Raw genomic sequence first — 25271 nt, forward strand, 5'->3', positions numbered from 1 at the left:
TCTGTATTGTTTTGAAAGAAGGAGGAAATTCTAGCCTGTTTCCACCCTTGCTGCTGTGGTGTTGTGTTGTGGTGAGGTAGGGGCACTGTGTAAAAGTTATCAGTCCTCTAACAGCTGGGAGTGACGGCCATAAAACAGCAGGGCCCGGTTCTGCTTTACTGTTTATCTGCTGTTTATGGGCCAGTATTCAGCTTTAATTACTAGTCTAAATGAAACTGTAACAGGCACCCAGAGACAGCCAACTAGCAATACACACAGGGCAGGAACAGCAGACACAAAAATGCAACAAGGCTTCCATCTTGTGTTTTAGCTGAGTCCCTGGCTTCCTTTCTGTTGTGGTTTCCTTTTACTTCCCTTATTTTGGGGGGGACTTCATTTGACACAGTAAAGCTGTACCAGGGCCTTGAAAAAAGAGAAAAAGAAGCCAAAGTTCTGGAAACTGCCAGATTTCTGGGTTTGACCAGGGAGCCGTGTCCCCACAAGGAATGACCCCCCTCTGGTCAGCTCAACCACAATGGCCCTGCCTAGAGGGGCCCCTGGACAGGGATGGGAGAGCTGCACACACTGAAAACACTCACACCACACCGCCACCAGGGCTACTGTAGCACGCTCCCACCAAGCCCCACCACTCTCTCTCCCTCAACCTATCTCTCTCTCCCTCAAACTCTCTCTCTCCCTCAAACGCTCTCTCTCCCTCAAACTCTCTCTCTATCCCTCAAACTCTCTCTCTCTCTCCCTCAATCTCTCTCTCCCTCAACCTCTCTCGCACTCCCTCAACCTCTCTCGCTCTCGCTCAACCTCTCTCGCTCTCGCTCAACTTCTCTCGCTCTCGCTCAACCTCTCTCGCTCTCGCTCAACTTCTCTCGCTCTCGCTCAACCTCTCTCGCTCTCGCTCAACCTCTCTCTCTCTCGCTCAACCTCTCTCTCTCTCTCTCTCTCTCTCTCTCTCAACCCCTCTCCCTCAACCTCTATCTTTCTCTCTCTGCACCTCTCAGGGGAGTCTGTGTAGCTGCAGAACATGGAGGATTGTTCAATTGCTGAGAAAATGTACAAAACTTTTTTTTGCTGGGGATTTTGGTAATAAAACAGGGGGAATGGTATGGAGAGGCCTTTTGATAGTAAAACAGGGGGAATGGTATGGAGAGGCCTTTTGATAGTAAAACAGGGGGAATGGTATAGAGAGGCCTTTTGATAGTAAAACAGGGGGAATGGTATGGAGAGGCCTTTTGATAGAAAACAGGGGGAATAGTAAAACAGGGGGAATGGTATGGAGAGGCCTTTTGATAGTAAAACAGGGGGAATGGTATGGAGAGGCCTTTTGATAATAAAACAGGGGGAATGGTATGGAGAGGCCTTTTGATGGTAAAACAGGGGGAATGGTATGGAGAGGCCTTTTGATAGTAAAACAGGGGGAATGGTATGGAATGGTATGGAGAGGCCTTTTGATAGTAAAACAGGGGGAATGGTATGGAGAGGCCTTTTGATAGTAAAACAGGGGGAATGGTATGGAGAGGCCTTTTGATAATAAAACAGGGGGAATGGTATGGAGAGGCCTTTTGATAGTAAAACAGGGGGAATGGTATAGAGAGGCCTTTTGATAATAAAACAGGGGGAATGGTATGGAGAGGCCTTTTAGTAAAACAGATAGTAAAACAGGGGGAATGGTATAGAGAGGCCTTTTGATAGTAAAACAGGGGGAATGGTATAGAGAGGCCTTTTGATAATAAAACAGGGGGAATGGTATGGAGAGGCCTTTTGATAGTAAAACAGGGGGAATGGTATGGAGAGGCCTTTTGATAGTAAAACAGGGGGAATGGTATGGAGAGGCCTTTTGGTAGTAAAACAGGGGGAATGGAATGGAGAGGCCTTTTGGTAGTAAAACAGGGGGAATGGTATAGAGAGGCCTTTTGGTAGTAAAACAGGGGGAATGGTATAGAGAGGCCTTTTGGTAGTAAAACAGGGGGAATGGTATAGAGAGGCCTTTTGCTCACCACTCAAGATGTCAACATGGTTTGGTTTTCATGCATATCTAATAATTATAGGAGCGTACTGAAAAAAGGGAGGAAGGGAGGAAGGGAGGGAGGGAGAGCAAGAGCTTCACTACCTTGAAGTTGTATCAGTAGTGAGGATTTACTGTAGTTGAGTGAGTCTGTGAGTTTATCTGACTGTACAATGTTTGGCATGGACATGAAGTGGATTATGCTTCATCCGATTCCAGCTCAAACACACTTTGGGTGTTTTAAACTGATATTGGCCACATTCTTTAAAATAAACTCCTATTTTTAAACAGCCACCGACATCAGGTCTGACTTATTACTACTTCATTTACGTTTCTGGTGTCTCAAGATAAGTTCGGAATAAATCAAAAGTGCTGCTAATCAAAAGGGCTACAAACCGAGCCAACACTGATACTCTGATAGTGGAGAGCACTGAGCTGCGATCTGTAAGGAAGCCTATTGAAACTTCTCCCATGCACCACTGCTGTTTATCAAGCTAGAACACATGGAGTTCTGCTCACAGACAGTAAGTAAGAGTGCAGAATTTCCCCCGAAGGTGATAATTCATATTTTCATTTTTGGAAGGGATTTCAGAGTGGGAAAAAAGTGTGTGAGCGAATGAGGTGGAGGATGAGGAGGAAGGGGGGTGGGATGTTAGCAGGCCTGTGTACTGTACCCAAACCCTCTCTCCAATGTGTCAAAACCTTAACTGGCAATCTCTACTGACAGCTATGAGCATGCTTCACCTTGCTTTACTGCTTCACAATAAATTATTCCTTAAGAGGGGATACACATATTTTCTCACTGGTTAAAATGTTTTCTGGCAGGGATTCAGAATAATGCTCAGTGCTGAGACACAAGCAAGAGATGATGTTGTTAAGAATGTACATTTTCTCTAGGCCTGTATCTACACTCACACTATCTCAGAAGGGAGGGAAAGGTATGAGAGGTGTATGCTGTAATGTCATTTACCTAACAGGAACTATAAACTATAAGTGATGACTGATTAACATGAGGAGGAAAACAATAGGAGAATTCACACTCGCCAACACATCCACTCAGCCATTGTCAGAGAGAGACCCATGTGTAGGTTATATGAATCAGGAACATTTCAACACTCACTAGAAAATACAAGACCCAAAAAGGTGGCCTTAAGACTTCTCATTTAAAAGAAATGAAGCAATTTTTAAGCCCCACATATCTTTCAACCTGCAGTGGCCTAAATCAGGCCCACACATAATTCAACCTGCAGTGGGCTAAATCAGGCCCACACATCTTTCAACCTGCAGTGGCCTAAATCAGGCTCACACATCTTTCAACCTGCAGTGGGCTAAATCAGGCCCACACATCTTTCAACCTGCAATGGGCTAAATCAGGCCCACACATCTTTCAACCTGCAGTGGGCTAAATCAGGCCCACACATCTTTCAACCTGCAGTGGGCTAAATCAGGCCCACACATCTTTCAACCTGCAGTGGGCTAAATCAGGCTCACACATCTTTCAACCTGCAGTGGGCTAAATCAGGCCCACACATCTTTCAACCTGCAGTGGGCCCACACATAAATCAGGCCCACACATCTTTCAACCTGCAGTGGCCTAAATCAGGCTCACACATCTTTCAACCTGCAGTGGGCTAAATCAGGCCCACACATCTTTCAACCTGCAATGGGCTAAATCAGGCCCACACATCTTTCAACCTGCAGTGGGCTAAATCAGGCCCACACATCTTTCAACCTGCAGTGGGCTAAATCAGGCCCACACATCTTTCAACCTGCAGTGGGCTAAATCAGGCCCACACATCTTTCAACCTGCAGTGGGCTAAATCAGGCTCACACATCTTTCAACCTGCAGTGGGCTAAATCAGGCCCACACATCTTTCAACCTGCAGTGGGCTAAATAAGGCCCACACATATTTCAACCTGCAGTGGGCTAAATCAGGCCCACACATATTTCAACATGCAGTGGGCTAAATCAGGCCCACACAGAGTAAGTATTGGTAGTCTTAAACAAATCTACTGTGAAACAAAAGTACACACCTCACACACATGGTTATGGGCTTACAAAAAAGCAGACACCTGTACCATGTCAGAGTTGAAATGTAATACATTTTGGGATTGGATCCCAATATTACACTTTATAAATATCACAGAAGACTGAAATATAACAAAACTGTTTGACATAGAAACACTGGATTTCCGTCATAAAAAATGTTTAAAACTTTATTAATTATGAAATTATGACAAATCTTAATAACATTCCACCGATAAGGCCAAAGAGGTGCTTTTGGTCATTGACTGCAGGAAAGGATGATTCACTTATGGATTTTTGTTCTGTCCTTTACAGCTCTTGTCTTTCCTTCCGCCTCCCTGACTCTCTCTTTCTCTCCCTCTATCCCTTTTTCCCTCATTCTTTCTTTCTTTCTACAGTACCTCAACCTCCACCCATTTTAACAGAGGCTAACCTGTTAAATACCTGATTAATTAGGTGAGGCACACGTTTGGCTCTTTCTCTGTGGGCTTAAGTGTTCAGACTATGGAGTGTATTTTTGTAACGTGGAAATGTGGTTGAGATGAGAAGGCTATCCATGCATGGAGAGGAGTAGAGTGGAGGGGAGAGGACAGGGGGCTCTGTCAGAGTGGAAGGACCAGAGTTGTGAGTCAGGGAGAGCTTCAAGCGTAAACGTAATTGCAAGAATGTGAAAAATGAGGCAGACGGCTCCCGAGCGGAGCTAAAGGTCAGAGCGCGCCTCACACGAAACAACTGGCTGGAGGACGGCCTCATTAGGCCATTAAATCAGCTGCCTCCTCTCTCTCGCTCCTTTCTCTCTTCTTTTTTCTCATTCATACTCTTTTTTTCTCTCTGTCTTGATTTTCTCCCCTCGTTTTCCCTACTCTGTTTTTTCTACTCCTTCATCTCTACACCTCCTCGTTTTGGCATCTCTTTTTCTCTCTCCTCTTTCTTTTCTTCTATCCCTCTCCTCTTTCTTTTCTTCTATCCCCCTCCTCCTTCTTTTCTTCTATCCCCCTCCTCCTTCTTTTCTTCTATCTCTCTCCTCTTTCTTTTCTTCTATCCCCCTCCTCCTTCTTTTCTTCTATCCCCCTCCTCCTTCTTTTCTTCTATCTCTCTCCTCTTTCTTTTCTTCTATCCCCCTCCTCCTTCTTTTCTTCTATCCCCCTCCTCCTTCCTTTCTTCTATCTCCCTCCTCTTTCTTTTCTTCTATCCCCCTCCTCCTTCTTTTCTTCTATCCCCCTCCTCCTTCTTTTCTTCTATCTCTCTCCTCTTTCTTTTCTTCTATCCCCCTCCTCCTTCTTTTCTTCTATCCCCCTCCTCCTTCTTTTCTTCTATCCCCCTCCTCCTTCTTTTCTTCTATCCCCCTCCTCCTTCTTTTCTTCTATCCCCCTCCTCCTTCTTTTCTTCTAACCCCTCCTCCTTCTTTTCTTCTATCCCCCTCCTCCTTCTTTTCTTCTATCCCCCTCCTCCTTCTTTTCTTCTATCCCCCTCCTCCTTCTTTTCTTCTATCCCCCTCCTCCTTCTTTTCTTCTATCCCCCTCCTCCTTCTTTTCTTCTATCCCCCTCCTCCTTCTTTTCTTCTATCCCCCTCCTCTTTCTTTTCTTCTATCCCCCTCCTCCTTCTTTTCCTTTTTTTCACTCGGATGTTTGAGCTGGAGGTAAGTACAGCATTTATCTCCTTTTGGTCTGGGGCAGGGAGGCCCAGGTCTGGTCTGGGGCAGGGAGGCCCAGGTCTGGTCTGGGGCAGGGAGGCCCAGGTCTGGTCTGGGGCAGGGAGGCCCAGGTCTGGTCTGGGGCAGGGAGGCCCAGGTCTGGTCTGGGGCAGGGAGGCCCAGGTCTGGTCTGGGGCAGGGAGGCCCAGGTCTGGTCTGGGGCAGGGAGGCCCAGGTCTGGTCTGGGGCAGGGAGGCCCAGGTCTGGTCTGGGGCAGGGAGGCCCAGGTCTGGTCTGGGGCAGTGAGGCCCAGGTCTGGTCTGGGGCAGGGAGGCCCAGGTCTGGTCTGGGGCAGGGAGGCCCAGGTCTGGTCTGGGGCAGTGAGGCCCAGGTCTGGTCTGGGTCCTACTTGGCCCAGTGCTCAGCGTCGTACGGTAACTGTCTTGGCCCATATTGATCAGCTGTTACTGGATCCGGTGATGAGAGGAGTCGATAAGTGCTCTGTGGATTACAGGTCACTTGTACATATGCGTGTAAGATAATCAATAGGCAGTGCATTTCTTTCTACTTCCTCCCTCTCTCTATTATTTCTCTCCCTTGTGCAGTCTTCTTTTCTGCATCGCTTAGTCTCTATAACTCATGTACTGGCTTTGAAGGGATGACCAACAATGAGAAGGTATAGTATATTCAATAAACCTGAATTTAACAAATCAATATTTTGACAGATGTATAGTGGCTACACTGGTTTCTAAAAAGGGATTCAATATGTGAACTGAATCTCAGAGCTGTTCACCTTGCCAGACACAGGCCACAGTGACTGGCCAGTTCCTCTCTAATTCGCGGTGCACCTCGAGAACCGGAGATACTGACTGTCAAGGCCAAGCCCCTTCCGTTCAGCCAGTCAGCTGCCTTTGATGCAACTAGTCCTGACACGGGCCCACCACAAAGGTCTACTCTAGGAGTGTCTCTGTGGTCAGTAATGGTTCAGCAACACAGCTACTCCGACAGACCCACAGATTCAGACAGACTCAATGATTAAACCAGCACAACCACAGAACACACACACACACGCCATCAATACATTTGATTGCCTATCTGAAAAACGATAGCCGTGATTGGACATGACAAGCATCTGGCCTGTTGTGGAGACAGACAGTGTGAGGAAGAAGAGCGTGTGTGTGTGTGTGAGGAAATTCCATGCAAACCCCAGACAGAAACAGACACACACACGCACACACACACACACACACTGCCGCCAGTAAAAGGAGCTCTGACTGCAACAGAGAACATTGAAAACAAGGGCAGGACAAGAAAGGAAAGGCTAGTGGCTATCACCACTGTTGTCTTAGCAAAGACACATTAAGGTAACAGTGTTGAATCCCTTATTCATGAATTGAAACACGTTTGTTAGTTCTGTTTCGGTGTGATGCCTTGTGTTGAAGTCTTCGTTTGAATACTTCAACAAATGTGAATACTAGAAAGTCAGAACACTGTAACTATCCAAAATGCAGACTCACAGACATGACTTCCATTATAACTATAATATTGTGTACCGGTTTTTCTTTTGAATGCATTGTGGCAGGCTGGCTGGCAAGCAGTCCATCCAGACTAGAGCCATATAAAAACACTTCTTCTGAGTGGTAATTAGTCTTGTCATGCTAGCAATGTTAATGTTTTAAATTCTAGTGAGAACTGGAACAAACATCCTATTAATCACCTGCTTTTCTTAGAGCCCTGTTCAACTCCACCCCTAAATAGCTACAGTTTACAGCAGTTAATAATGTGCTGTGCTGTGCTGTGCTGTGCTGTGTGTGTGTGTGTGTGTGTGTGTGTGTGTGTGTGTGTGTGTGTGTGTGTGTGTGTGTGTGTGTGTGTGTGTGTGTGTGTGTGTGTGTGTGTGTGTGTGTGTGTGTGTGTGTGTGTGTGTGTGTGTGTGTGTGTGTGTGTGTGTGTGTGTGTGTGTGTGTGTGTGTGTGTGTGTGCATACCTGTGTGCATGTGTGTATGCTGGCTCACCTTGCTCGCTGCTGTTGTCACCGCTCTGTGAAGCGTGGCCCCCGCTGGAGGGCCCTGGTGTGCCGGCCGAGTGTGTGGAGGTGGCGTCATCGTGGTCTCTCCAGGAAGCTGGGTTCTGTTTGGAGTTTTACAAAAGAGAGGGAGAGAGGGATCCATCCGTCCGCATTCCCCATCCAAACCGCAAACCAGGAGAGGAGAGCAGGAAGGAGGAGGAGAGGGGAGAGAGGGGAAGAGGGGGAGAGGGGAAAGGGGGAGAAGGGGAAAGAAAGCGGGAGACCACATGAGTATGTTGGAAACGTCAGAGTGACATCTGTAAGAGTCTACAGTGCAGTGAGGATCTCTGTGACTGCTTGCATTCCTTAGGAAAGCAAAGACATCTACTCATCCCCCCTAGCACACAATCAACAACGCTGCTACAATCAAAAGCAGAAAGACAAAAGCCACATGCACTAAACCAGCTGGCACTAATGTCTAAACTCTGCAATCACACAGTTTCATTAATACAGAAGAGCACACAACACAGAGAAGACAGTTAATGTGGTGTCTGATTTTGAACGGTGCAGGCAGGGCGCTCGCTGAGGAATTGTCTAAACACATATGGCCGGGCCCGTGGACTTAGTTTATACCGTAACCAATTGAGACTTCCGTGTCAAGTGAGAAATATCGAGGAAAGAAGTCTATATACACCACAAGAGCTATTCATCATTAGCACTGTCAGAAATGAAAATAAGATATGACAGTGATTCTCCCTCTAATCTGTCAAACAATGCACACACACACACACACACACAGACACACACACATACAGATACACAGAGAAACACACACACCCACAGATACACATACATTCAGAGAAAGCTCAGAGCACTCCTACAGAGACAACTGGCTCCAATAGTGGCATGGTTTGCCCAACAAAAACTTGTGCGATGTCTGTGTGAATGTAAATCATAACTACAGTTTCTCCTCCCTTTCCCTACTCCTTTTTTCCCTCCCTCGCTCCTCCCTCCCTCTCTCCTCCCTCTCTCCTCTCCCTCCCTCGCTCTCCTCCCTCCTCTCCTCCCTCCCTCCCTCTCCTCCCTCTCTCTCCTCCCTCCCTCTCCTCCCTCTCTCTCTCTCCTCCCTCCCTCGCTCTCCTCCCTCGCTCTCCTCCCTCCCTCCCTCGCTCTCCTCCCTCCCTCCCTCGCTCTCCTCCCTCCCTCTCCTCCATCTCTCTTTTTCCATTCTCTCCTTCCTCTCTCTCTCCTCCCATTTTCTCTTTCTCTTTCTCCTCCTTCTCTCTCTCCTGGTCATTCTCAGGTCCCTGCTGGTCCTGACCGGGGAACTGGCGTCCCACAGCACAGTACAGGAAATGCTTTATCAGTGCCACACGAAGGCAGGCTACAAGTGGAATTTCCTCTGCCATTCACACCACAGGGGGACAGACTGACCAAGTCACCCCTATACACACAGTACAGATAGACACATGAGTCACATACACACACATACATTTACATTCACACAGACATCGCACACATACACCGTAACACACACATACAAACAAAGTCGAGTCTATCCCAACTTAACTTGTCACCTTTTAAAACAATGACAAAATGTTGGCCGACGTTGGCCCAACGTTGTCTGGGGCCTTGGAGAAGCAGCCCCTTGAAAGGAGCCCAAGCCAAACAAACACAGGCCTGCACCAAGGCTTCCCACAAACCTTAGTCCACTTCTCCCAGCTCAATTTTTTGTTGTTGTCTCAAATACACATACATATATTAAAAGCAGGAGGGAAAGTACAGGCCACAGAATTATTTCAAAAGAGACTGTTTTTACCAATCACTTTAAGCTCAGTAGCGATCCTGCTGAACATTTGCCTGCTAGTGAGGCTGCCCCAGTTTGAGTGAGCTGTTCTGGGGGAGGACAGACAGGACATTGCCTAGAGAGGAGTTGACGAGGAGAGGCTATGAGACAGCAGCACAGAGCGGTTAGCTGACTGGCTGGCTGGTCCTTATGTGCTGCCGCTGCTGCTCTGGCTCTGGTTGTGCCTATGAGCAGCTCAGCGGCCCTCCTTTCATCTGGTAAGTTTTTGGGGAGGAAGGCTGTGTTCTCAAACAGCTCGGAGCGGAGTGGCAAACAGCAGGCAGACACAGGCCCTTCAGCCCCAGCACTCCACTACAACCCCTCTCAGCGTCAGCTGTTCTCCGGATGGCAATCATATAAAGAGCTGGGAGAATTACCCAGAAGAGGAGAGGAGTTGGGGGAACAAGGCAGGCCGAACAATAGCCCCCATGTGGGTTGTAGCCCTTCTGAATGAGGGAGTGGAAAAGAGGTGTGCTTCGATGCGGTCAAGAGCCTTCCTTTACAATCATCTGTATATTTTTTACATAGAGGGTAACAACACTAACGTGAGCCATCTTATTGCACTTCTATTGAGCCAATGTCATTAAAAACGGAAGGGCAGGCAAAGGGAGGGAGACAGGCTGAGACAGAGGGAGAGAGACTGAGACAGAGGGAGAGAGACTGAGACAGAGGGAGAGAGACTGAGACAGAGGGAGAGAGGCTGAGACAGAGGGAGAGAGGCTGAGACAGAGGGAGAGAGACTGAGACAGAGGGAGAGAGACTGAGACAGAGGGAGAGAGACTGAGACAGAGGGAGAGAGACTGAGACAGAGGGAGAGAGGCTGAGACAGAGGGAGACAGGCTGAGACAGAGGGAGAGAGGCTGAGACAGAGGGAGAGAGGCTGAGACAGAGGGAGAGAGACTGAGACAGAGGGAGACAGGCTGAGACAGAGGGAGAGAGGCTGAGACAGAGGGAGACAGGCTGAGACAGAGGGAGAGAGACTGAGACAGAGGAGACAGGCTGAGACAGAGGGAGAGAGACAGAGGGAGACTGAGACAGAGGGAGAGAGGCTGAGACAGAGGGAGAGAGACTGAGACAGAGGGAGACAGGCTGAGAGAGAGGGAGAGACTGAGACAGAGGAGAGAGGCTGAGACAGAGGGAGAGAGGCTGAGACAGAGTGAGAGAGACTGAGACAGAGGGAGAGAGGCTGAGACAGAGGGAGAGAGGCTGAGACAGAGGGAGACAGGCTGAGACAGAGGGAGAGAGACTGAGACAGAGGGAGAGAGGCTGAGACAGAGGGAGAGAGACTGAGACAGAGGGAGAGAGGCTGAGACAGAGGGAGACAGGCTGAGACAGAGGGAGAGAGACTGAGACAGAGGGAAAGAGACTGAGACAGAGGGAGAGAGGCTGAGACAGAGGGAGAGAGGCTGAGACAGAGGGAGAGAGGCTGAGACAGAGGGAGAGAGGCTGAGACAGAGGGAGAGAGACTGAGACAGAGGGAGAGAGGCTGAGACAGAGGGAGAGAGACTGAGACAGAGGCAGAGAGACTGAGAGAGAGACAGCCATTCTGAGAGAGAGAAAAGAATAGCGACTGAGACAGTAAAATAGTATCTCCGTTCTCGGAGGCCATGAAGTCCAAACCCCAGCCACCAGAAATGCAGCCGATTCATTTATAAAGAGGCTGAAAATGTGTCTCGGCGGGACGCAGCCTCAAGAGCCCAGGCAGCGCATGATGTATTTAGCCAGAGCCAGGCTCCACAGACTCCAAATGGGCTCTTGTTGCTCTAAGGGAAGAAAATGACTGGGTTCCACTTCCTGATCACTGAAACACCCATTGCCGGCCAGACTGACCTAGAAGGCTACTCTACAGTACGCTAACTAACTCACTGACTCTCTCTCTATCTCTCGCTCTTTCCACAACACTACGGCCTCTGATCTGATGGCCAGCTAGGCCAGGGAACCACATGGATTTAATGCAATTGCTGAATCGATATGACTTAATTTAGCTATCATAGCACAGTACTGTGTCATTTTTAATGGCTCTAGTACTAAATTCAATTCAGAGACAGCTTAGCTAATGGGAGTGATATTTGGCAGTGATTTGCTAGCCAGAAGTACAGTAAATGGAAGCTTGGCCAGGGATCTATGCCTTGGACTAAACTAGGCCCTGTTGGTCACTGTAACATAAGCAAAAACCAAACAACAGTAAGGAAAATGATGTAGGTCCAAACAAATGCTTATGCTTTAATTTAATCAAACAGGTGCTTCACTATGCGTAGATGTCGCTCACCTCTCATCAATAACAGCTCTCGCACAACATGCCAATGAATATCCCAACACCACATTAACTTTCCACACTGGGCGACAAAAGCAATAGCCTTCCTTTCCCTGCTGTGAATTATTCAGTGAACCTCTCCAAGCTATGAAAGGTGAGCGCACACCAAGGCCTGCATTACCAATACACAGGCAGACACACACTCACACACACAGATAGCATGCCTCCCATGAGTCTATTAAAGTTCAAACAAGACGTTAAAAAAAACTACTTCACCCAAAAGGGTCTTTCTTCGTCAATCTAAAAACCAAGATCACAACAACAACAAATCATAATGCCTGTAGCACCACGTCATGTGACTAATCCCTGTAGCTTGGCATCATTAGGAGTCAAACATGGTTCACTCCATGCTCTTCTCTAATTGTGTTAAAGAGCACTGTTACCAGGAGAGACCAGAGCAGCAACGAGCAAACGCAACACAACACACAGCGCAGACAGACAGACAGACAGACAGACAGACAGACAGACAGACAGACAGACAGACAGACAGACAGACAGACAGACAGACAGACAGACAGACAGACAGACAGACAGACAGACAGACAGACAGACAGACAGACAGACAGACAGACAGACAGACAGACAGGGAGACAGGCAGGGAGACAGGCAGGGAGACAGGCAGGGAGACAGGCAGGGAGACAGGCAGGGAGACAGGCAGGGAGACAGACAGGCAGACAGACAGGCAGGGAGACAGGCAGGGAGGCAGACAGGCAGGCAGACAGGCAGGCAGACAGGCAGGCAGACAGGCAGGCAGACAGGCAGGCATACAGATAATAGATAGACTAGATGGAAAATAAGATACAAGGCAAGCTTGGTCTCCCGTGGCTGCCTTCTCTATTTGCTGAGGTTAGCGACTCACAGCTGATAATGCATGTTGTAATTAATATAAATGCAGGATACAATATGTGGGGAGAGCCTTGTAGTGCATCAGGTCAACAGGAGAACAACTCACTCCTCTCCTCCTGTTGTCCTCCTTTTCTCATGTACACACACACTTGCCCTACCCATCACAGCAATTTCACTGTTTTTTTCTTCTTCAGTACATTTCTTGGACTTTAAAATACAATTGATTTAGCACCGTCATTGAATTTAATTCAAATTCCCAAGAACCCAGGGCCTGAAAAAGAGGAAGGGGCACTGACAAATAGGTATAATGCAGAGTGAGGGGGGGACTACACTGATGTAGTGTATACTGTAGTACTGCTTCCTGCAACGGCTGGGCCTGGGAGGCTCCTCTACTGAACATGTCCCATATTGCTGACACACCAGAAACATAAATCATCATAAATCATAGCCAGTTGACATTTCAAGACACATCTTGCCACACCGCATATGCAAGTAAAGTCCTTGCACATTTTTGTTGAATTTGACACGTAATTACAGAGACACGCCAAAAAAAGATGTTCAAAAGTGAAGGTGCTCTTCTAGTAAACAACTGAGCATTTTTACAACACCTACAATTATCCTCCAAGAATAAAAAGGAAACATGAATTAATCATCTAATAATTCACCATTGTGTGTTTTAAGTGATAGGCGTGGCAGGCAGGCAGTGTGTACAGTGGGGAATTTACTTCAGGGCAAAATAAGTCTTCATTGCACTGAATGGCACATTACATGTGCAATCATTTTATCAGAAAGCACAGATAAAAACTTGATTACACACCATTGAGAGCTATGTGATTTACAACCTTAAATGCGTTTCCATCCTCTACACATTAAATAAGTTATAATGAACTTCACAGGGTGTTGAAAGTGCAAGGTGCTGAGCTGATGTTCCTTTCCAATAATTATAGAGGGTCTTATTCTAGTGACATGAGGAGGAAGGGAATTTCATAAAAATAAAAATTGTGAAACTTTAAAAAAGCTATTATTTTTAGTTAAAACTGTACTAAATATATTCACGTCAACAAATAACTGATTAAAAAACACTGTTTTGCAATGAAGGTCTACAGTAACACCATGGTGTAGCTGGAGGACAGCAATTTTTGTCCTCCTAGGGTATATTCACTTCAATACAAAACGTCGGAGGCTCATGGTTCTCACCCCCTTCCATAGATTTACAAAGTATTTATGACGACTTCTGGAGGGCGTCCTCCAACTTATCAGAGCTCTTGCAGCAAAAACTGACATGTTGTTCATCCAATCAAAGGATCAGAGAATGAATCTAGTACTGAAAGCATAAGCCACAGCTAGCTAGCACAGCAGTGCATAGCATGAGGTGAGTAGTTGATTCGAAGAGAGAAAAAAGCAATAATTAAACAGTTTTTAACTAATTAATATCTTCCAAAAGAAATAAGCAGCAGAGAGCGACAGCGATAGCTATATTTTATTGTACTTTTTTTTCCCAATTTCACCTACTTAGCTAGCTAGCTAATGCAGCTAATTTAGCCTACTCAACAACCTGACTCAAACAGAGAGGAATCTCTGAGTAGAGAAGTGCAAATGGAGTACAAAATTTGTCTGATGCCAAGCAGATATTACAATAAGAAGCATTTAAAATCTGCATTTAAAAAACACAGCAAGATATTTCTTATGCGTTTAATATTTTTTTCCTGCGTGAAAAACGCAAATTCTTCATTAACACAACCCCTAAATTTAACTTGCTAGTTAATCTAAGTAAGTGGCTGACTTAATAAGATGACGGGGCATCATATTGTTAGCTTTCTGCCGTGTTTGAGAAGTCAAAGCCCTTTGGATGAGTTATTTGTACAGCTGCCACTATCTTGAGTACCTTGCTGCTTTTTCTCCTCTCTGTTCTTACCCGTCTGCTCCTCCCCAACTTCTCAGAGCAGAGCAGGCAGGCCCGTTGCCCTAGCGACTCCAGACTCCACACAGACACAACATGTAGCCTACACATGCTGCTCCAGAGCCAGTACCGTTCTTCCTTCAGAGAAGCATGCACAATCACTTGTAAATGTCCAAACTCACCAAATATTATGTTCTGTAGCTCTTACCTATATATGTATAAACTTATGAGCTGGATTGCCTGTCTTTGCAATTTGTTTATTTTCGTTTTCACTCATTAGCATATTTAGCTACCAGCCTCCATTAAAATGAGCTATTACTTGTGCTAATTCTGTTAGCATTTTGGTAATACATGACCAATGGGCTTTTGTTCTTTTTTTTTTGGCGCCCCCTTGTGTACTAAGCTTGGAATTCCGTATATGCAGGTATGAGAGAAGGACGGTAATGATGACATGGAAATCTGGATACCACCCAACCCTACATGGGGAGGTGTTTTCGCCTGGTCAAATATAGCTGTTGTGTTGTGCACTGAAGTCCACAAGCGAAGGGAAAATGTGAGAGGAGGAAAGCACGTAGATGTGATGATGCAGTTTGTATGGCTGCTATGAAAGTGCATTGTGTGCGAGTAATAAGGGGTGTATTCATTCTACCGATTCTGGGGCAAAAGGTTTCTTAAACAGTAGCAAATTGTACAAAACGGGATGGACCTACCTGAATTTGTCCAATAGAAATTATTGTTTTAGTTGCAACACGGTTTTGCAACTGTTGGGACTAATGATTACATCCTAGATCAGCTAGGTGCAGGAAAGAGTGTCCAAGGCAGTATTGAATGTGCCAGTGTCTGTCACCTTGTCTCTCGACCTGTGTACCTACTTTCTTTCATAGGCTAGGTTGTAGCAACCTCATGATGGGTATAGGGCAAATTCAAGAATCATGTATTAGTCTAAACCTATCAATGTGACATAGAACTATGTGAATGGAATATGAATGACAATATGAATGACATATTTTGTAAGAGAAATAAGGTAAATGCTCATAAAAAATATAACAAATCCTGGTGTAAAATAAGCTTACACATATCTTAAGAATATGATCATAAAACTACAACTCCGGCAATGTGTTTTATCTCAGTTGTAGGTTGCATTGGTGTCTATGTTATGGGGCTAGGAGGGAGGGATGTGTGGGTAGCAGAGGGGTGGGGGACTACAACAAGTGAGCCTCGAGCCACTCTCTCCCTACTACCCATAGTGATTAGACATGCCAGCCAACAGGCCCCTGCATCTGAACACTAATCAAATAGGAAACGCAGGCCCAGACACAAAACAATTGTCTCGAACAGAGCAGTCAGGCCACTCAACGACACGTTGTTTTGATGGGGGGGGATCCAAACAAAGTCAGTCCAGTTGGCGAGAGCTACTTATATTAGAACACCTTCCAAAACTGACAAATTCCTTAGACGTAGGCTACGCAGGGAGGCAGAGTTTACAATTATGGAGCAAAGCGTGTGTCGTACTAAGCATAGGCACTTAAAGAAACAGGCCATTTATTACATGTCCAATGATAACAACAGAAGCCACTGTATATTGTACAGTATATCATAGTATTGGCATGAATCCTTGTCACCATCCCGATCAATGTGTTTTTACAGCCCAAGCCTTTACCAGAGAATGAAATGTAAACACTAGTGTTTTCTCTCCGGCCGTGCAGAGCTAAGATAACCTACACATAACCTTTGTGGGAACTACAACCAGCAGCCCTCAAGCGTTGAGAGAAAAACCGAGTGGCAGAAAGTCAACTCCCACAATATTTCTTCATAACAAACAAACTATGCATAAGTCGTTAAAAAAACAGCCTCAATAGCAATGTGCATGTATTGGAGGAAAATGAACATCTTGGCTAATATGTAGGAATACTGATTGAAAAAAAAGCCATGCAAAAGACAGGAGGAGGCACAAAGAACAAATTCATTAGGACAGATGATATTCAGCAACCATTAATTCTATTCGCCACCTTAATTGGATGTAGCACAGAGAAGACTGACATGTAATTTCTTTAATTAAAAGACAAGCGAGCACAGCAATTGACGAACAGCACCACGGCACTGATCGTTTGCTAAGATCCAGACAGACCCTCGTTTCCACTATCCGTGTGTAACAAAACATCATCAATTTTCCTGTGACAGGGGTGCTTGGTGGTAGCGGTGCACGGGGTCAAAATGGGGGGGGGGGGGGGGGGGCTGGACAGTCATAGAAACCCAAAGTAAGAAATCAACAGTAGCATTAAGGCTTCATCCCCTCTGACAAAGGTATAATCCAATCAAAGACGACACGGTGTTGAAGTGTAAATAACGAATCATTCTTATTGGGTTCTAATGGCAGGTATGGATGGAGAGAAACCAGGGAGAGAGGAAAGTGGAGAAAACAAGCTCAAAGCGATGGCTCCTTCGCAGTGAAGAACCTCATCATCTCCGGCAAGCCTAACTTTCACCAAATGAGAGGAGGCCATGGGCTATATATAAAAATTGCATATCTAAGCAAAGAAAAATGGACGCCAGAGATTCAAACTAAATAAATGTGCATATCTAACTATCAAATTGTCTTCCCCTCTCCAACTAGAAGAGAGGATAGAAATGCATCATAAAACAGAGGCAAGAATAAATAATAAAATAAATAAAAAACAACAAGTGTAGCTGCAACTGCTTGCCATCCCTACAGTACACACACGTGTGTTCCTATATGCAGATTTCAATGTTGTGTTCACTCATATTAGTCCTCATCATATTTGGGGCATATACAACTCAAACTACTAAAATATGATATGGAAATGAGTGTGCATAATGTGGGGGACATAGCCATTAACTACAGAGTTGTAGGGCCTGGTTAAGTGCAGGCCACTAGAATGTACACTCTACTGTTATAGACCTAAATATCCTCTGTTATTCATGACACAAGGCCGACAGTTTAAGCCATACTATTTTCACTGTTATATCAGCAATTATATGTTGCACTGCATTTCACATTACTGTCAAGAAGTACTGTATAATACAAAATCAGTGTAACAATAAATATAGTATTAATAGTGATGTAGTTGTGACAAAATAGGTGGGTCAAGTCTGATCGTCAACACACTGTACAACATAGCATAACAACGTAAAGCCTAAGCTACAACACACATACTTTTTTACATTTGCACAAAGATAATCTGATAGCACAGCCATTATTAGCCTACAGTTCACACTACAGTTTCAGCGCTATAGTCTCTTAGTAAACAAGGTGCAGAAACGCACAGGCAACCTCCTGCTTTGGTAAAACTGTACACAACAATTAGTTGTAGTAAAATGTTAATTGCTGCCACAATAAAATAAAAAAATCTCTCCAACCTAAAACACCTAATCAACAGTCAGTATATAAACGAGCCTAAAACAAATGACTTTTCAAGCACCTTCACGTTTGTTTATTGCTGCTTCTGATTTTCTTTATTGGCATATTTAATTAGCTAATTATCAAAATAATATTCCTCACAAATGGAGTCGATGACAATTGCTTAGGTCCAAACATTGTGAGGGAACATTGGAAACTGGCTCGAGTATATCAACCATCTGCCACGAAACTAAACAGGCTATCTAATCTCTTCAGGATAAACAAAAGCATGCCTCATTTCTACACGTATTCTGTAAATGAACTCCACAATATTGAGCTTTAAACCGCTGCTCGGCCCCATTTTGCTATGGGTGTTAATTGTGTTTTAATTGACCTTAGGCATTGCACTCTGACTATCCAACTCTGAACAACGCCGCGGCTATTCAAAGGGAATAAGCCTCTATTATAGCTAGACAGATGCAGCTCAGTGACTTTGCATAACACTTAAATCTGCTTTCATTCCTAATAGGCTTGAGCTCGTGCTGCTCAGATATTAACCAGTCAGTCACTCTGTCGCAATATACACACCCCGAATTCACCAACACGTCATCCCTACAACCTATTTAATACGGATATTAGACCAGATCCCAGATATTAAATCAATAATGAATTATCAACTGTGCATTAGGCCTTTACAGTACACCGATGCAATGCAGCATTCCGTTTGTTACATGAAAAAGACATGTTTAAGGCACCAGATCGATCTTCAAATGTAAAGGCACTGTACTTCATGTGCAGAACCACAGGGCGATCAATAAGAAACAATTAAACACATTAACATCAACTGCAAATAACGTCATTGCTACACTACCAAGTCGCGAGGTAGGCTTATAATACCAAATGATGAATTTGACATTGATGGTAGCCCATAAGGTATCCCAGTGAATATGACTTTCTCCCTTTCTGCATCCAAATCCAACCGCTTTGTTACGCACGCTACAAATCATTATCGTCTCTAATATTGTCTTCGGGAATTATGCCCTTGTCTTTTTAACATTAGGCCACTACAAAAACGTGCTATAGAATTGTAGTTATGAGCAAGAGATAATCGCTTTCACATTCAATGTCCAACAATCCACGATGTGCATGGCGGCCATATACAAAGACTAGGCAAACCCCATAGCACAAACACACTCTCCCTCTGTCACACAAACACACTCTCCCTCTGTCACACAAACACACACTCACACGAGCGCGCGCTCTCTCACAAACAGAGAGACGCTGGCGCGCGCTCGCACACACACACACACACACACAAACAACCAGTTACTATACACACAAGAATGCCCATAATCAAAAGACTAAAACAATAACTCACTGCATTGTATAACCAATGACTTTTGACCTAAAAATATCGATTTCCCAAATGCATTTGCTGCAGGCCTACTGCTGAGGTCAACATGGGCGACAACACAGACTAAACGGAGACTATAATGACAGTTCACACCATGTAAAATAACAAACGAATTATACCGTAGGTAAAACATATTTGAAACATATTCTATCAACAAAAATGTCTACTTCAATATCACCACCAACAAACAACGCTCATTCACATACAACGCCGACGGTGTAACAGGCCTACAGAACTTTCTGATGAACTATTATCAAGATAGAAAATGTTGTATTACTTACGTGATCGGCTAGGTTGGTCGAAGATCCTGAGAGCTCTTCATGGTCTGACTTCGAGCTGCCATCCCGCTCGTCAATAACTAGATCTATTGGCATTTTTCCTTTCAAACAACTGATGTACCGGTGGCAAAAATTGTCGCAGAGCTCGTGCACCTAGACCAAGAAGAAATACGTTTTTTTCAGGATGGGGAAACGCAGGCATTCCAGTAATAGGCCCTAACTACTATTAAGGGCATTATCGGCCAATGCAAGGAAACAATAGTGAAATTGTTGCAGCGCCTATTATTCTCTTGAGACTACTAGAGCAACAAGTTGAACAGCAAAAAATAAACACCATGTGTGAACTCGACAGATAATAACCAGTTGAGGTCAAATTTCCAGACTTCAAATCTGTGATATTAGCATAACAACAACGACAAAGCATTATCAATATGGTCAGTGTATTTATAGGCCGAATAGTGTGAATTCAATCCAATCACTCTGACCTATATTATGAGTCTGTCTCTGTGTGACAATTAAACATTATATTATTTACATGTTTAAATATGAATATTTGTATCAGGTTGAGGTGTTACATCTCATGCAATATGAACTCATTTCCATCTAAATCCCAATACTGTGGATCATTTTAAATTTGTGCAACAAACTAGGCTAGCCTACTATACGAGTTAAACCGGGCCACATGCATACAGAATCTAATGCGGATCACCTCTCAAATACTATAATCACACAATAAAAATATGAATTGTAAAAATCTTTACCTTTTCTAATTCTAAAAGGTGAAATCGTAATACTTGTATGGCTTGTATCATCTGAAAACAGGAATAAACAAGAATAAAAATCTACATTTTTGGTGTGATAAAATTATGAAAGTATAATGGTAAGCAAAATGCTACACATCATGTTATTTTAACTTAATATAACAAAAACCCGTGGACTTTCTTGAAGTTTGTGCTATAGGGTTCTCGAGCAAAACAAAGTTATGCTTCCCACACTTATCTTGGTGGGTGAAATTGGATGGGCTATTGATTTAAGATTTGGAAAATACCAATGTAGGATTATCTAACAACTGAATTAGGCAAGACACATTTGGTGAGCCCGAGCCAATAGACAGCGACTGAACTATGACAGCGGCAGATACAGCCACATTGCTCCCAATGAGTGGCCATGGTTCATTGGAACAGGATTCGCCCAGCGACAGTCACAGCACTTTTTCGCCAAATCATAGGCTTCCCTCTCCGCCTCCTGTAGACACCGTAAGTAATTCTGTGCCACTCGAAACCCCTCAGAGCTTCCCCTTGTTCACTTCAAAGACACCTATCTAACATTTGTGTTGTGCTTTTGCATCAAATCCTTACATATTTACTTTGCGATGCCGAGAACACAAGAGCATGTTTAAGTCCACAAAACAAGCTAAGTAAGAGTAACAAACAGGCACACCAGGAAGGGGATTGAACGTCAAATGGTGGTCGTGCATAGTGCTTACCAAATTGTCCAACTCTGGATTTGATGAAAATAAAGGTTTTTCTGCTCGGACCTACAATAACACCAAAGATGAGGGATGAATTACATCTTACAGGCGTCGAGGGCATTTAGTCATGAATCCATTCTAAAATATATATATTTGATTTCGTGCAATAATAGGCTATTGTATAATAAATAAAACATAATTCACAGTGATATTATATTTTTGCATTGCATACGGTGTAAACATGAATAACTCAATATCACCAGTGAATTCACGTGTTAACTTCGACTATGTACAGCCTATATATATATAACACACTTTTATTTTCAAACGTTCAACTTTAACTTTTAAATTCCCAAAAGTGAAATATGTCAAAAGTTAATTAACAAGTAGATACGTGTGCCACAAGCACTTGGAAAATCGTATTAGGTTTTTAGTAAATATATATATAAAAATGACCTGTTTGGCAAATACTGCGATGTCCTCGTTGAAGGAGTCAGAGGAGCAGACATCGCCGCCTGCTACCCCAGGCTCCCTCGGAGTGCACGTCGCCAGCTCGCACTTCTCAAAAACCAGCGCGAGCAGCGGGAATAATGGGTGACTGTAAGAGGGGAAACAGAACCTGAGCACAACCCGGCATCCAGCGCCTCCACACAGGCTTAACACAAGCTAATCACACGGCTACACAGCAAGCTAAAGTTTAGCGTAAAACTAAAGATGCACGGAGGGCAAACAGTGAAGAATGTGTCTGGAATATAGAATATCCTTTCTAATGTTTTGACTGAGATAACTTTTTGAAATGTATTTTACTTCTCCAAATTCATTCATAAAGTAGCCTACTTTGTAAACAACTTATGAATAAGCTATGTGCCTATCGATGGCAAAATACATTGTTTACAAGTTACACCATATGTGATTGTCTTATATCTTTCCAATGTACTTTACGCACAGACACTAAAGCATTCATTAGTAATGGCTTTTATAATGTTTTGGGGATTATACCAAAAATAAACTCTGACCTTTCAACGGTTTACAAGTATCCATAACCATAATGTTGCAGTGTGTTCAAATCCGTGTTACAATGTGCCAATAACATGCATCCTTCTATTTAATAAAGGTTTAGTGTTAATTGTATCATAATGGTTATTCACAATCGTTTTAAAATATAAGGTATGATAATATCAGATGACTGATACTCTTAGACCTCTAGGTTTTGACTATACTTTTTCCAAACACAAAATGATGCTTGAAATTGTTTAAACTAAACTTGCTAATGCATATACTCTGAGTTAACTAACTTCTGCAACAAGTAAAACGTCCATAAGTCAAATCACCCTGAAAGCCTAAAATAGATTAATAATAAGGTATGTAATTATAGTTCACCTACCCATAAATTTGATCTTTATCCCTCTTTAAAACATCGTTGACAGCGGAGCCCATGCTGTTAGGCATAACGCTGGGATGGGGTGCATGAGCACCGTAGTGCTGGCTGGCATGGATCGGTGGTCCATGGTTCAAGTGATGGACTTGCGGTAGCGGCCGTGGAGCATGCGGATCTCCGTACATAGACGCCGGGAGCCCGACTCCGTCCATCCCACCATAATGGGCCAGCTCATCGTACTGCAATAAAACAACAACAAACTCAGAGGATAGAAACCCACGAGTAAATGTGCCCAAAATGTACATACAAGGCAACATTTAAGTCATAGTTGGCTATCGTCAAAGCGATATAGTGAAACTACACCAACATTGGAAAAAGTAGCCTAATCCTTGTGCCATTCCTGTTGCTTTGACAGAAAAGGCATTCGCCATGGCTAAACTATAGTGTGAATACATTGATAAGGTTTGTAATTACCAAAAACATTCTAGTTCTGTATCCCCGAAGATGGGTTACTTTGGCAAAACACAGAATTACTTAGGAGTCCCTTTAAAAAAACTGCTCCACAAATGCCGCGGAGACCGTTTGTTAAACCGAGGCTTTCACTCCACTTGAAGAGTAAAGGTAAGCTACAGCAAAAAAATGTCAAATAAAACGGCTTAGATATGAATGCTTTGTAAAGCAGCCGCCACTGACAAGAGGATATCGATATGGAGGCCCTCCTAGTGGATTTGTATAGGTTAGTGTTGGAGATTTAAAACCTACCCTTTGCGCCATCAGGCTGCTCTCCAATAAACTCCTGGATGTGTCGTATATTTAATATCCCAGTCCGGTTAGAAAGTGATTTACTGGTACGATTCCTTTTTCAACCAACTTTTCTTTGCAAATTCTCCTATTCTCCAATGTGGTAGAGTACAAGCAGAAGCATCAGGAGTTGTGCAATTTTTCTTGTTTTCCTCTCCCCCCCCAAAAAAATAATTAAAGCAGCACCTGAAGGTTACAATCGGCCCATCAACTACCTGCATGTAACTAAACTGTCGTGTCTCATGGCTTTTTGCCACTCCAACTGTCAATCAAAGCCAGGGGTTGTCAAGGTAATGAATGAATGATGTTTGGTGATGATGTTCAAGAGAGGGTGAATCTTTTTAGCCCGTTTTCATCCAGCAAGTCCGCGTCCACTTTGTGCCTCCGGATCGCTATTTGTTTTATTATTGCTGTAAAAAGAAAAAGAAATTAAGAGATTGCAATTCAGATCTTTCCTTTCCCCCGTAGGTATTTAGTATATCTCGCGGTCCGAGATGAGTGAGTGTCAGCGAGTGTTGGCAGGTTGGCTGCTAGCTTGCTTATAGAACAGAGTCAGTTTGCTGCGCTGATCGGCGGGAGACTGAAATGACGGAACCCGGAAGTAGTGGTGGACATAGCCAGTCCTACAACAGCTACAGAAAGAGAGGAGAGACCAAATCCCGTGACATGCAGAGTATGCACAAGGACGGCTTCAACTCGGGGGGAGCCAAACAACACAGCTTCTACACTCTCAGCCAATTCCATTCGCCGATAAGAGAAAGGCAAAAAGAAAAGTACAAAAAGCGTAATATTTGTGTTAATCTGCAATGTATTCAGACCCGAAATAGCGTTTTACTATACATGCCAACGCGGACCTATAACGCTGTGTAATAAGAGTACGAAAAGCCCGAGTTAAGGCGGACGACAAACGTTAACTTGTTCTCGTTTTCACTATTGCAAATAGGCTGGAAGAAATACGCGTGGCACCTCGCACCGGTTGTACATAAAACAAGTTATCATCACTCATGCTTAGTTTTCTCTCCAAAATATTTTAAACTAAGAACCCATCAACCCATCAAACCTTATCTCTAATCAAATCATATATAGGCCTAACGTCACTGTAAATATATCGGATGCGTTTTGAGTTTAAATTATGAGCATGACGCTTACTTATTATGTTGTGTTGTGGGTATAGTCGGTGTGCCTAATATAACAGATATCGGGGATACCTTCCAATCGTACTGCTAATAGTGAACCGAGGCTTATTAGCAAATTAAACGATATGACGCCCCCCCCCAACCCATAATGAACTTTTCCAAATAGAAAAAAGCTTTGCTCTTGTAGAGAAAGTAATGTTGTATGTTTCTTTCGTCCAATCCCCTCTCTCGATAAAATCCGTGCCTTGCCTCAGAGTAGTCAATTATCAAAGCTCCACAATATCATCAATCATGTGCAGTTTGAAGTTTAGAGGAGGAGCAACCCTCTGGCCATCGATTGCACCGAGGTTAGCCCTTCTTCACTGAGCCCAAGCTTTTTTACGCACAAAACCGAAACGGGCCATCTATCCCTTTTAATATTTACCTCCATCCATGATAATATACACTGTTACGCAGATAGCATCATCGTTATTTTGATATGTTTTCAGGCTCGGTGACATTGTTGGTTGTTGTGGAAATGAACCATTCACAGGTTGGATGAGCTCGTGGGTTGGATTCAGCTGTATGGTCAATAAACTCCCAACAAACGCGCCATACGGTTGCTTGGGTTGACAATATAAATAGCAATTAAAACTATGTAATAAATGAAGCACCGTCACAACAATTATGTTTGTTGGCATAAGGGGGTGGGAAGCCCTGCAAGAATAAGTAGGACTGCATGGTTGACAAACGACTGTGTGGACATTTCAACGTGCAATCGCCCGAGAAGGAGCCATAGTGGTAAGCGCAGAGCGGCATGGCAACTTCTCCAAATACCTCTGACCGCTGCTATATTCTGTTAACAGGACCAGTGGCGAGCTGC

At 44.1% G+C, this 25271-nt stretch overlaps 1 protein-coding gene across 4 annotated transcripts in view; it reads right to left on the reverse strand.

The window, feature by feature from the left end:
- The window catches only part of LOC124046590 (homeobox protein Meis2), a 133877-nt gene extending 109373 nt beyond the window's left edge, over window positions 1-24504 (reverse strand). Inside the window, exons 1-7 of one of the 4 annotated variants that reach the window (XM_046367127.1) lie at window positions 23235-24504; window positions 22479-22711; window positions 21551-21692; window positions 21110-21160; window positions 20385-20435; window positions 19627-19776; window positions 7675-7789 (exon numbers count right to left, since the gene is read on the reverse strand). In XM_046367127.1, the coding sequence (XP_046223083.1) occupies window positions 7675-7789; window positions 19627-19776; window positions 20385-20435; window positions 21110-21160; window positions 21551-21692; window positions 22479-22711; window positions 23235-23246 (754 nt within the window). In that variant the 5' untranslated portion in view covers window positions 23247-24504. Of the gene's footprint in view, window positions 1-7674; window positions 7790-19626; window positions 19777-20384; window positions 20436-21109; window positions 21161-21550; window positions 21693-22478; window positions 22712-22946; window positions 23087-23234 lie in introns of those variants that run through there. The other 3 variants (XM_046367126.1, XM_046367129.1, XM_046367128.1) reach the window with 3 other exon arrangements.
- Window positions 24505-25271: the final 767 nt, after the last annotated feature.

The sequence above is a fragment of the Oncorhynchus gorbuscha genome, linkage group LG10 (assembly GCF_021184085.1).
Source record: "Oncorhynchus gorbuscha isolate QuinsamMale2020 ecotype Even-year linkage group LG10, OgorEven_v1.0, whole genome shotgun sequence".
Lineage (NCBI taxonomy): Eukaryota > Metazoa > Chordata > Actinopteri > Salmoniformes > Salmonidae > Oncorhynchus > Oncorhynchus gorbuscha.